General features: G+C 32.8%; 1 protein-coding gene and 1 long non-coding RNA gene across 6 annotated transcripts in view; one reads left to right on the forward strand and one right to left on the reverse strand.

Moving 5' to 3' along the window:
• The first annotated feature begins 3,567 nt into the window (after positions 1–3,567).
• Positions 3,568–4,469, forward strand: LOC136064583 (uncharacterized). Its single transcript, XM_065766504.1, has one exon. It carries the CDS (start codon positions 3,688–3,690, stop codon positions 4,102–4,104), a length of 417 nt encoding a protein of 138 aa, XP_065622576.1. The 5' UTR covers positions 3,568–3,687; the 3' UTR covers positions 4,105–4,469.
• An 8,584-nt stretch (positions 4,470–13,053) lies between these two features.
• The window catches only part of LOC112019365 (uncharacterized), a 13,756-nt gene continuing 12,442 nt past the window's right edge, over positions 13,054–14,367 (reverse strand). For all 5 annotated transcript variants that reach the window (XR_010626210.1, XR_010626211.1, XR_010626209.1 and 2 more), the window contains one exon: positions 13,054–13,387. This is a non-coding gene — a long non-coding RNA (uncharacterized LOC112019365). The remainder of the gene's footprint in view (positions 13,388–14,367) is intronic.

Genomic DNA, 14,367 nt, shown 5'->3' on the forward strand with positions numbered 1-14,367 from the left:
TGTAATTATCTTTTAATTAGAGTAAATTTGGAACCAATTAATTCTGAAATGGGAGTGATTGGAGCCATTTAATTAGACATGGCAAAACGGGTCAGACCTGTTTGACCTGACTCGTTTAACCCGCGACCCGTTTGACCCGCAACCCGTTTGACCCGCGACCCATTTGACCCGCAACCCGTTTGACCCGTTTAAAAATGACCCGTTTTGACCCGTGACCTGTTTTGACCCGCGACCCGATTGACCCGACCCGAACCCGACCCGACCCGCCAGTTTTTCCACGTCTACCAACGTTGAGTAGATTGAGATTGAGGTGTAATTCTTATAAGATATTTACTTATTCTTCTTCACTTAATATGTTATGTACTCCATTATAGTTTGTCATTCTTTACTTGCCACCTTCATTTTCTCTTCCTACTTTAAACATATCAAAAATTATACCAAGATTAGCTTTTAGAAAGCTGGAATAAGAGTTGCACCAAATTTAGGTATAAAGTGTTTAGTGGTAATTGGTAAGTGGTAATAGTATCACCAATGAAAATCTAATCACAGTTAAGGAACTTAGAAACAATTGACAAATTGCATCTATTTCCAAAAAAAAAAAAAAAAAACTTGTTTGAAAAATACGGGTCAACTCAACCCGTCCTGTGACCCGTTTGACCCGCGACCCGTTTGACCCGCGACCCGTTTGACCCGTGACCCGTTTGACCCGTAACCCGTTTGACCCGTTTAAAAATGACCCGTTTTGACCCGTGACCCGATTGACCCGACCCGAACCCGACCCGACCCGCCCGTTTTGCCATGTCTACATTTAATGTTAATTGGGAGCTAATTTGGGACCTATCAATGTTAATTGTGCTGAAATCATTTTCTAACAAATGACCTCTGTTCACCATTTCATCAATATCTCTCATAATATTTTGAATCTGTGAATGAGGTTAATTTTCCCAGAAACTAGACATCCGGGGCTTCAATTTGAGCACAAGAACAAGACAATTCCGATCAGAATTGGGTCAGATATGATTTTTCGAAGTTAGCTCTACAAGCTGTTACAGCAGCTACGGGAAAACCGAATTTTGGCTTGCTCCCCACTCCCACCAATCTCTCCATTTAATGCACCAGATTTTCCTCAAGGCTAAAATGAGGTCTAGGTTCATAATCCTTGTCAACCCTCATTAAATGGCCTTCCATTCATATTCCCTCCACTACTACTATATAAACCCTCTCCCTCCTTCATTCCAAGGGACCAAAAAAAATCCTCTCTCTTCTCCTCTCTTGAGTTCTAGTGAAGTAGAGTAGTCTTGTCATATTTTGGTCTTCCTGAGACTCAAGGTATTGAGTGAGACTCACTCTCCCTCTCCTAGTTCTTCTTTTTTCCTCCACCCTTAGGACCTCCACCAAGAGTCTCCTCCTCCACCGTATGAATCTTGCATGAAGGTATAATTCCTTTCCCTAACTTGTTTTTTTGTGTTACCATGATAAGGGTTTAAGATTAAAGCATGATAGTAATCATTTGAATATGTTTGAATGTTCTTAATTGTTCTTATATGTTCTTCACATGTTCATGCATAAACACTAGTTTTAATCTTAAATCTACATCAAAAATATGAAAAACATGTTTCTTTCATAATTCTTTCAAGTCCTTGAATCTAGGATATCACCATACACACACATTCACTAGAATTTATTTTTCAATCTAAATGTAATGCTCAATAAATTGAATTAGGGTTTATCACACACATACACATCAAATTCAACATGCAAATTGATTGATAACATATTGGATGATGTGACATGATTATTGGCTACCATAGTCTAGAAGACCGATTTTACTGGGCAAGGTGGGTGCCTAACACCTTCCCACCTTGTAACATAGTCTCCGAACTTAGATCAAGGGTTAGTAGATCAAATGCTTATCCTTGTAATTTTCAATTTCTAGATTGTAACTAGGAAACAAAGCCATGTACTTTATATTAGATTGTATCTAGGACCAAAGCCATGTAATTTCCTATGTTCAATGTAAATTCAATTACAAATTAATAAAATGAGGAATTTTTTTAATTATGGTTTTCTTATTTTTCCAATAATTAAATAAGTGGCGACTCCATTGTAAAACCCTTAATCTAAAGGGGAAAATATAACTAGTCGAACCTCCATTTTAAGGGGCAATAACATGACTCCACCCATTCACGTGGGTTTGGCCCAACATTTCATTAAAATGGGCCGGGGGCGCGGTCTCTCACAGGTAACATTGATTATTGTGAGCCACTCGAGTACGGATGAGGCCTCTGATGAGACGGACGATCAGAGGGAAGGCCAATGGATGATCAACAGAAGGAAGAAGGGGATAGGAGGGAGAGAACCATATAAGAAAGGCAAGCAAAGCAGTTTAGGGGGGGGGGGGGAGGATTTTTCATTACTCAATAGGAGGACATAGAATGACTCGGAGGTCATGTTAGTTTCAGGGGGGGAACCTCTTCGGACGAGGGCCGAGGAGCTGCCCTTAGTTATAAGTTGGGCTCACTCCCCTTCAATGGAAAAAGGTGGCTTGCACTCCGTTGTTAATCTGTGAGGGCCTAACCTTTCGACCCACTCTCTAAAAATGTATTGTTGGGGAACCTTCCTAAACCGAGTCCCTACACTAGGCTTGCTAGGAATTTTTGTTGTTGTTGAAGTTAGAACATTTACAGTGGTGGTGCTAAAAATTTTAACTTTTAGCACCTCAAAAAGCTACTTTATATATTTTATCACCTCAATTTATAATATACCCAATATTAAATGTTATTTTTTTTTATCACTTCATTTAAAATAAAATAAACAACTCATTAAAATAATAAAGGAAGAAAGAGAATTTGAGTTTTTTAATTGAATGATGAGTATATAATCTTTTAAAAAAAAAAAAAAATTTATTTTTAACAACTTGCTATAGTCAACTGGCTACATTTTATATCAGTTTACTGTAGTTGCAAAAATTTTAGTTTTAATTTCTCTAATAACACATGATTTTTTAGTTCTTTGGTGGTAAAAAATATATATATATATATATATATATATTTTGTTGCTAAAATACAATTACTATTGTGAATGTTTTTATTATTTTTGTTAAGTTTTTAGATTGGATAGTTGTTATTTGAGTTAGGCTGATTGAAGAGAAGATGAGCCTAAGGTTTTTTAAGGGAGTCCAATTATAAAAATAAAATATATAATAACTAAAATAAATAAATAATTTGGACTAGGGACCCAGGCCCCCTTGGCCCTCCTAGGTCTGTCCTTGATCGTATCAATTCAATAAATAAATAAATAAATAAAAAAATAAAAAAAAAAAAAAAAAAACTTACTTCAGATTATCCCTCCCTTACTCTTGGGTTATTAAAAAAAAAAAAAAAAAAAAAACTATACCCTTTAATAATTTTCTTTTGATAAATATTGTTCCCTTTTCATTTTTTTTTCTTAGGAATCTATTGTACCCTTTAGTTGAAATCTTTTTTTGGGAGTCAATCTTGTTACAATGAAATCCTCGATTGACCTCTTCCTACAGGGAAATGGACCAAATGGTACCTGTTTCCTATATGTATCCCAACTCTCTTAACCACCTCTCCCACAGTATCATAACCTCCTCTCACACCCAGCACACAAAACAAGGTTCTCTCTCTCTCACTCTCTCTCTCTCTCTCACACACAGACATACATATGGGTATCTGTGTTTCTTATCAATACACAATAAATGATGTTTCCAGCTTAACCTGGTCATCAACAGCAAAGATAATTCACTTAGATGGAAAGCTACAACAGTTCAAGCAACCCATCAAAGCTAGCCATATAATTTCCCAAAATCCCAACTGCTTCCTCTGCAGCTCAGATTCCATGTTTATTGATGCTCATGTACCTCAAGTGCCTGAAGATGAAGAGCTTCAGCTGGGCGAAATTTATTTCCTTATGCCACCTTCTCAATCCCACAAGCCACTATCTCTTCAAGAGTTATGTGCACTAGCCTTGAAAGCTAGTACCGCACTTACTCATCATTTGGACAAAGGATCATCATCCCTAGAAGCTTCACCCATATCAAACAGACCTAAAGGATGTCCTAATATACCAAAGTTTATTTGACACTGTCGGAGACTCGGAGAGAATTATCTCCTGTTTGGGCACGGCTACAAAAGTAAAATTATTTTCTAAATTCTTTTATGCTTGGTTTGGATGAGCTTGCTTTTACCTTAAAAGTTAAAAGAGAATGTGTAAACTTTTTTTTTTCCAGTACACAATTGCACTTTTACAAAATAAACAACCACATAGTTTGGTGTCTCTGCAGAGAACTACAGTGTTTTATAGCTGCGTAAGGCATCTTTTAATTGTAACTGGTCTTATGAGCTAAAGGCCAAGATCAGACAAAGTAACACAAAAGTTGTTAAAGCATAGGAAATATTCTCGCAGAAGGCTCTCTATTAATTGAGTGAATGATTTTTTATTTTATATTTTGAGATGTTCAGTATTATATAGTGGGAAGGGGGAGATAACTAGCCTATCACATAAGCCCCTATTTTATTTATGGGTTAATGTTTATTCCATGTAACTTATTATATACATTTTTACATCTACATCCCCTCTACACCAATGAGATCCTCCTGAGTAAGACTTATTTGGACGATTCTCAGTCTCAGAAAGAGAGAGACAAAGATGAGAGAGAGAGAAATTATAAAATAAAATGAATTTTGAACAACAGATAATTGGAAGGTAACACATAAAAGAAGCTTTCTTTAAAAAAATAAGTGAGACGGATTCAACAGGTTTGTTGATAACAACTGAACACTTGACTTTATTATATATGGTGCTTTAATTGACCGCACTTTGTTTGAAATTAATCATTTCGGATTATATCAAATTGGATTGGTGAGTTTTTATTTTAAGAAAAAATATATCTTATACTCATTTATATTTACTATTTCACGTTAATATTAACATAATTGACGTAAAAATATCCATATTTTAAATATAAAAGTGAAAGTAAAAAAATACGGAAAAAAAAAAAAAGAGTTTAAAAGTATTATTGCCTTTTTTCCGGTTTGGGATTACTTGATTAGTCCTATTTTTTATAAAGTCACTTTGAGGCGAAATTTTCATGTGTCGCATGAAATGGCTCTGCAATACCTTCTCTTCTTTGAGACACTTTGTGGCCAAAATCCTCGCCTCTACTACAAAAAGCCTCACGTCAAAGCAAGAACAAAAGATATTATATTATACTATCTTAACAAGAAAAATAAAAGATGTTAAATTATACAAAGTCGTGTCATTCTAGACGTGAAAGGCAGAGTTTTAAGTGGAGCTATATGTTTATGGTATTAGAAAACTTCATGGTTTATGATGCAGGACATTTCAAGTAGCTATATTTTAATCCTCTTGTAACTAATTAGTTAGTTAGTTAAATGATTTCTTAAGTATTAATCGATAGGATTTAGACACTTGTCAACCATTAAGAGTCTGTCAATGCTAAACAACTAGTATAAGTAGTAGAATGCAATTAAGCTCTTCATAAATTAGTTTTTATATGTGAATGAAAATAAGTTTCGAGGGCTTTTACTTGAGAACTTAGGGTGTGTTTAGATACCACTTATTTTGTTGAAATAGAAAAATTATTACTGAAAATACTGTAGATAAAGGTAAAAGTTAATTCCAATAGTACAATGAGGTCTATGAATAGTGTCAAAAAGTGCAGTGGAGCCCATGAATAATGCCAAAAAGAGCAATGAGACTTATGAATAGTAGCAAAAATAAAATGAATGGTGAAATAATTTTAATTTTTCATCTTTATCTAAACGCACCCTTAGTGTTCTTGTAGAGGTGCCTAACCACCTATCAATTTGGTCTAAGCAACTCTGATTCCATTTAATTCGAATTCATATTATAGTCCATTTGTAAATCAGTTTTTGTATGTGAATGAAAATAAGCTTTGAGAGCTTTTACTTGAGAACTTAGTTTTCTTGTAGAGGTGCCTAATCATCTATCAATTTGTTCTAAGCAGCTCTCATTCCATATAGTTCTGATTCATGTTGCAGCACATCATATTTTCCTTCATCAGTTTATTTTCTTGAGTATGCTTGTTCATAACTTGGACAAATTAAGAAAAAAATGTTTTTCTGTTGAGAATGATGAAAAATATAAAATGGACTCAGCTAGTTAGGAGCTTATGAATATACATGAGAACAACTTGAGCTTAATTTGTTAGACTGGGAATAAGCACCAATGCACCATGGTCCTTAATAATTCTTTGTCCGTAGCTCCCTAAAATTAAATAGTATAGTTAAAGATTTTTCTTTCATTTTCCTGATAATAGTAGTAAATCTTGATCATGTATGAAAGAAGCATATCACATCAGGACATTAGTCGAAAATTTCCGTTTACATTTTTGGGAAGTTTTCATGTGGAACCTGGAAACTTCATTTATTAGGCGCCGCAAAGGAAATATATAAAGAGGTGATGACGATCAAGACTAGAAGAGAGAGGAGACCGAGTCACCATCAAGGGTTCGTTTAGACACACCTAATTTTGTTGAAACTGAAAATTAAAAACACTAGCAAAATAATTTTTAAATGTGTAAATAGTACCGTGAGACCTATTTTTAATAAAAAAAAGTTGCTAAAAAGTAGAATTTGTGGATCCGTAAACAATACACAAGTGCACTGTTCACAGTGGCGGCTCTAGAATTTTCTTTTAGGGGGGTCAATAGTGTCTTGAGCTAAGATTTGTTGTGGGGAGTAAAAGATAAAATGATTTTTTTTTTTGGTATATACAATTGTCATATTACATATAATAATCTAACATAGTATTTGAAATAGTATACAATACAACTATCTTGTAAAATAGTCTAAAAAATTATTAATAGTTTAAAGATCACGAGGGAGTACATGTAAAGTGCTTCACATATGTTTACATGATAAAAGCCACTTTCAAGTGTCAAACCTTGTCACCAATTATACCAATTTGGTGGAACCTGGCCATATTGCAATCAACCTGAGAAACATACAGGTTTGGAATATATACCATATTATATATTAAGGTTTAGAATATACAAGATTAGAATATTTACGATATTATATATTAAGATATGAGTCCAGTTAATATATGCCCTTACATTAACCATTTAATTTAGGAAACATTTTATGCGAAGTTAAAAAAATGGTCAAATCAGTTAGTTACTTTTTTATTTTTTCATAAAAAATTTCCTAAAATTATTTATTAACATATATAATTTAAATCACTCTAGTCATTTAGGATTTTCTACCATTGACGTAAGTTGTCTAGTAACAACATTAATTCTCTTTCTTTCTTTCTAGCATTCTCTCTCTATATCATTTTATTTTCTTATTTTTTTTACTGTCTATGTCATTCTATTTCCTTCTTTATATATATATATATATATATATATATATTAATTTATTATGGTATTAGAACATTAATTGGTCCTTCTTTCTTTGAGTTTGTGTGCTCACATGCCTTGCAACATCAAGTTTTACTCAAGAATCACTTAACTCCAAGTTGTGTGCTCACTATGAGCACTGGCTACAAATTAGAGCCCACAACCGATAATACAAGTTTTGGTGTCACATTGTCCTCACACATTGTCTTAGTCCTAATCATGTGCTTGTTTATGGCTGCACGCACCACCTTTTGTTTTGAAGACCCCCTCACACTTCTCATAAGCGCTTAGAGTATTCATTTGTCATTCACATCCTTGTGACATGCCTAACATTCTATTTAACTTCCATAGGTCATTACTCCCACACAATACAAATGTTGGAGTGGCCTCTACATGCACTCTCATGGCAGAGCTCTTTTCGCCATTGTGGTTATAAGTCATTGTATTCAATTGAATTCTTGGAATTTTCCTTACCAAGCTACAATTGAAATGTTCTTTGAGCTCATTCATGCATGTTCCCAGCCAACAAAATGAAGTCTTTCACATTTATTACACGCTTCACAGATTTCTTTCTCTTCAATGATGATACTTTTTTATGTTTTTCTTAGTGGTTTCTAATTCATTTGATGGGCATTAATTCATGATGGCATTGAAAACTTTTCTTTCAAAATGAATTTTTCATTACTCCACCTTGAGTTTGAGGTGAAGTTATAATATATTAGATATTAGAAGTTTTCTAAAAATAATCATAAGCTACTGTGGTTTTGTACTACCATGCCACCCTAGTTTTAGGATCAATATACTATACCTAATGTACTCCTCTATACATACTATCTAGATTAGATTTTATTGTAACAAATAATTCACTATATTATAGATGAAGTCATTTTAGACTAGTTCTCTTATTGTAGACATAAGTGGGACAAATATAATTGGAATTTGGAGCCACGTTAATTCTCAATGCTAAGCAAAAGAGGTTTGTATAAGACAACTAAAAAAACTGGCCCACTTCTTGTTAAAGATCGAAAATTCTAAGCAAAAGAGGGTGGTACTTTAAGAAAAGCTGGTTGGATAATTGAGATTCATATCGTCATGCATTAGAATAGCATCTGGGGATGGGTCCGAGAAGACACGGGCGTGTGAAAAGTAGAAACTAATCCAAGCACACAGGAAACTAAAAGTGTAATACAAGCACATAGGTACGACTAAACGTGTGCGTTTGGGAACTGAGTCTGTGTCCAGCATTTCTACGTTTCACGTTTTCCTCTTCTTTTTTTTTTTTTTTTTTTTTTAATGCACAAGTTTCACTATTTCAGGAGACAAGAGCACTGTTCATGCACTCTTTACGCATTATTCATGGGACCCACAATCACTTTATTCAGAAAAAATATTAAAAATGGATCTCACGACACTATTCACATATTTAAAAATTATTTTGCTACAGTATTTTTAGTTTTTAGTAAAATAAGCTGTATCCAAACGGACCCTTGGTACCTGTTTGGTTTCAGCGTCTGTGCGTCTGCATTTTCATTTTCAACGTTTTCCTTTTTTTCTTTTTTAAGCCCGTATTTGTTGACTTTTTCATGGTGAACAGTCAGGGGCGGCTCTACAGCCAGGCCAGGGGGTTCAAATGAACCCCCTGGCTTGGCCCCAAAAAAAATATTATATATAAAAAATTTATATTTTTTATTTTTTATTTTGACCCTTAAAATAAAATTTTGAACACCTTGACCCTAAATTTTGTTTAAACCCAATTGAAATAAACTTGAAATATGATCATATTAGTGCTATTTTCACAAAATTTTTACAATAAAAATTAAGTGACAAGTTGTAATTGACTTTTTATCTAAACCCTTAACTAACATCACTTTTTTACATACCTTTAACAACTTGCCATCTAAATTTTTTGTGTGTTTTGTCAATAGCACTACTATTAAAATTGCTCATTTGTTAAAAAATAAATAACACTTTTCTTTGGACTTTGGCGTACTTTACTATTGATGGTAGAATGAAACTGTTTTTTTCTACACTTTTCTTCTTCATCAATAAAAAATTACACCACTTGTACAACCAACTGATCTGTATTTCCATCTATGATTCTTTTCTCGTACTCTCTTTCTCCCTTCTATATCTCTTTCTATCTAATCAAGTAGTTTGGTAAGTGTTCTACAATTTTTTTAGTTCAAAAAGCCTTTTAGTGTTTGCTCCAATTTCAAGAGAACGACCACACATGTGATTAAAAATCCATACACTTCAAAAGCAAAATCTTATATAAGTTACTATTTATTTTTCTTAGTTTAACGTTTACTCTCAGACCAACTCTTAGGTGTGTTACTATTCTTCTTTATAATATATTTTTATTTAACTGATATTACATATGATATAAAAATTATTATTAATTTGACAAATATTATGATTAGTTATTTATTTATATTTATTTATATGCATTCTATCGTTGTTTTCTTACCGTTTTATTAACGTTAAATATGATAAGACACCCTTATTTTTTATGGGATCAAGAGAAAAAAAATGGTAAGTGCATGTGTGTATCATAAAAGCAAAGAAAAGTAACAGCAACACGTTATATTAGATGTTTCTTCATCAAATGCCCTAAGCTAAAACACCCATTAACAAGAACCATTATACGAGTTAAATATGAAAAAATCAATGTAAAATTCAGTGTACCAAGTATAACTATTGTATCTTAGCCACATGTGCTTAATATAAGAAAGTCTAGAGGCAGATTTGACACTCTAGCTTTGTAACAGATTACATATTAATAGTAGGTAAAAAAAAAAAAAGTATGCCAATGATTGATTTAAAAGAAAACTAATAGTAATATTAGTGTTTTTAATAAGTATTGTTAAAATTTTTTGCATACATTTCAACTTTTATGACGACATAGGTTTGTTTAGTAATTTTCCTCTTTCTAAGTTAAAGCACTTTTTTTTTTTTTTTTGTAAGTCTCCATAGACCGTTAATGATATTATACACATTTACACGTTTGGTGAAGCACGTAGTTTACTTTATTGCTAAAAATTGAAAACTGAAACAGAAAATACTGTAACAAAATAATTTTTAAATGTCTAAATAGTGCCGTGAGACCAAGTTTTAAAGTTGATTTTGCTAGATTTTGTACTTGTAAGTCCCATAAATAATGTACGGGACCGAGGAAAAAAAACGCAGACACACAAAATGTGTAACTTGCCGCTATCCAAACTCACACTTAGTGTTCTTGTAAGGTGCCTCATTTCATTTAGTTCTAATTCATATTAGGGCACATCATATTTTCCGTTTATTTTCTTGAGTATGCTTGTTCTTTTGTACAAATTAAGAAAAAAAAAATTTCTGTTGAGAATGTTGAAAAATATAAAATGGACTCAGCTAGTTAGGAGCTTATGAATATACACGAGAATGTACAACTTGAGCTTAATTTGTTAAGCTGGGAATAAGCACCAATGCACTATGGTCCTTAATAATTCTTCATACGTAACTCCCTAAAATTACATAATATAGTTAAATATTTTTCTTTCATTTTCCTGATAATAGTAGTAAATCCTGAACATATATGAAAGAAGCATATCACATCAGGAGATTAGTCGAAGATTTCGGCTACATTTTTGGGTAGTTTTCATGTGGAAACTGGAAACCTCATTTGATAGGCGCCGAAAAGGAATTATATAAAGAGGTGATGAAGATTGAGACTAGAAGACAATGGCGGCTTCATGAATTTTGTTTAGGGTGTTTCTTAGGAAGCATAAATTACACAATCTTGTTTCTTTTTAGCCTTTAGGTAATTAGGTTTGATTCAATGTTATTAATTCCATTCCGTTTTGGTTGTAATAGCCGAAAAATATTGTGCTGGTAAACAAATTAGAACAATAACCCACCCTATTCCACTACGGAAAACTTTTTGGGTCATTCAGTCTATTTTGGGTGTTTCAAGGTATTTTAGTAAATATCGGCCAAAATTCAAGATTAGGCCGGCATGAAGTTTGTGCTTAAAAAAAAAAAAAATGTTCTTAAAACCAAAATAAATTTGCATTTTGTAAACCAAAACACCTCAAAAGGGGAAAAAAAAATGAAAAGAAGAGAAATGAACAGAGGTACTTGTATAGCTAAAAAAAAATCGTATTAAGAAATTTGAGACTCAAAACCTGAGAAAATGTATTACCGCACTGGTACTGGTAGAAGACACAGAAGTTACTAATAAGGAGAAAGGCAAAACCTAGATGTAAAAGTGTAGATGAAGATGTGATAAAATTTAAAAGTATGAAGTGTAAAAATCGAGAAGACAGAAGACATGTGTGGTTAAGAATAAACAAGAAAAAATAATTAAAAATGAGAAGTAATATATGTCTGGTGAGAAAAAAATAATACTGTAATAAAAAATAATAAAATGTTGAAAATTGTGTTGTATTGAACATTGTGCTTAGTCGAAAGGATCAAGTCACTGCCCAGCCTGTAGAAGTTTAATTATAATTTTATTTTTTCAGATTTTAGTTCTTTTTATTTTTTTATTTTTTAGCTTTTCCTTTTTGCTTGAAAGACCTTAATATATTATTAAGTTTCTCAAATTACGGACCAAAATTTAATTTTATTGGCATAAAAAAAATTTAAGATGATCCCAAATTTTTTTAAAAGGTAAATAAATATAAAATTTTAAATTATTATATATAAATTTTTTTTAAGGTAATCTTGGACCACTCTGGCCATAATGTGGCGCTGCCACTGCTAGAAGAGAGAGAAGACCGAGTCACCATTGAGTCAACTACGTGCTGCACCAAACGTGTAGACGTGTAAACTAATAAGTAATATCATTAACAATCTGGAGACTTACAAAAGAATAAAGTGCTTTAACTTAGAAAGAGAAAAATTACTAAACAAACCTAAATCCTCGTAATAGTTGAAATGTAAAAAGATAAAAAAAAATTAAAAAAAAATGATAAAATTTTATACAACAGCTAAATTGGTACGGTTTTATTGATTTTCATATAAACCCATTATTGCCATTTTTTTTTTACCTGTTATATATTGATAACTTAATACAATAGCTGAGTGTCATTTTTTTTTTTTTTGGCCTCTAGACTTTCTTATATTAAGCACACGTGGGTAAGAGTAAGACACAATAGTTCTACTTGATGCACTGAATTTTACATTAATTTTTTCATATCTTATTCGTATAATGCTTCTTGGTAATGGGTGTTTTAGGGCATTTGATAAAGAAACATTTAATATAATGTGTTTTAGGGCATTTGATAAACTTACCATTTTTTTTTCAACTGATCCCATTCAAAGTAAGGGTGTCTTATCCAAGGGAGTTAATACCGTAGCGAAAGCTGTATCGGTTTGACCAGTGGTACGATATATTTCGGATACCGGTTAATACTAGTGTACCGTTTCGAGTTTACCGCTATTATATATATATATATATATATATATATATAACATTGGACATTCTGAACCCATTATTTATCACATTTCCTGAATACTCCTAACTCAATTGGTAATAGACCAACTATGTCATAACTATATTTTCAATTTTTTTTTTTTTTTTTTTCTCTTTTGTTTAAAGTCACTAATATAGCACTGGATAGACAATGACTCGAACAAATTTCAAAGGGTAGTTACATGGAAACAATAACAACCAATCCTTTTCCGACTGTTTTTATACATACAAATATTATACAAAAGATATCAACCAAGTTCCAAAAAAGCACTTGCAAATTCTGCATAACTTGATAGCCGTAGAACTTAAGAATGACAAGATTTATTTTCTTTAAATCACTTTTTTCTTAGCAAACCATTTATTCTCTGGACTGAACTCATTTAAAGATTCTGTGATAAGGCAAAGTCACAAACCTTCTTGGCATCTATTAGACTTTCCAAAACTCCAGGAGATAAGGTCCTTGCCAATGAAGTTGATTTTGACCAGTCAAATAGCAAGGCTTGACCTCTAAGAATACGTCTTAAATGCTCCTGGCAGTGGAATTAAAGCAAAAAAAAAAAAGAAATAAAGCAGTGGAAAATCTTGTAGTTTATTCAGAGATTGATGACGATCAAGACAGGCCCATGAGGCTTTTGCAGAAAGTAGACACTGATCAATGTGGAGGTGTAATATTGTCATAGAAAAAAAAGAGTATTTTATAAATTAAAAATTATAAAACATATCCGGATAATTAATTCTAACCTAATTAAAGGCCAACAAAAAAACATATCCAGATAATTCAAACCCTAATGACACAAATGCCAAACAGGTATAGAAAACATTATGGGATGCAGTAATGCCCGTGCTCACAGGTCACTCGAAAGTTACTATCTTCTTTTCATTATTTCATTTCTTGATCTTTGATTAGTCCCAAAACTATTCCTATTTTCTCTTTGGGATAAACCCCAAATAGAATGAAAAAAATGTGTCACAGCTAGCCACAAATCCCATTTCCCAACATGGGTCACTCTATTATTGCAAGAAAGCCACTGTGATTCACATAGAATCCAATGAAAATACACAAGCTTTAACGAAAACCCATTTGAAATCACACAAAAACAAAGCAAACCCATGTCAAAAAATTCCTCAAACAGACATAAAAAGTGTAGAATAAGACTGCAGAATCAAAATCTAAACTCAGCCCACATAAAATTTACACCAAAACAAACAAAACCCAATAGTAAAAAGAAAGTGAGAGATTTGACTGACCTCTTTGGAGGCAAGCTTGGAAGCATAGGGAAGAACAAAGTTGACGGTGAGCTTGGTGGGGATGGAAGATGGAGTAGCTGTGCAAGGAGAGCAGAGATGAAGAAGAGTGCTCGTGTGCCGGTGAGGAGGATTGGTGGTAGAGAGGGGTGGGTTGAAGGTGAGGGTTTGGGAGTCAAAGGGAGAGAGTGAGAGAGAAGGAGAGAGATTGGGTGAGATCAGAGAGTCGTTTAGGTTTTTTTTTTTTTTTTTTTTTTTAATAAAA

Source organism: Quercus suber, unplaced genomic scaffold, assembly GCF_002906115.3.
Source record: "Quercus suber isolate HL8 unplaced genomic scaffold, Cork oak 2.0 scaffold_711, whole genome shotgun sequence".
Classification (NCBI taxonomy): domain Eukaryota; kingdom Viridiplantae; phylum Streptophyta; class Magnoliopsida; order Fagales; family Fagaceae; genus Quercus; species Quercus suber.

Excerpts from the sequence above, each read along its gene's own strand:
- LOC136064583 (XM_065766504.1), top strand. The coding sequence starts at position 3,688 with ATGGGTATCTGTGTTTCTTATCAATACACAATAAATGATGTTTCCAGC.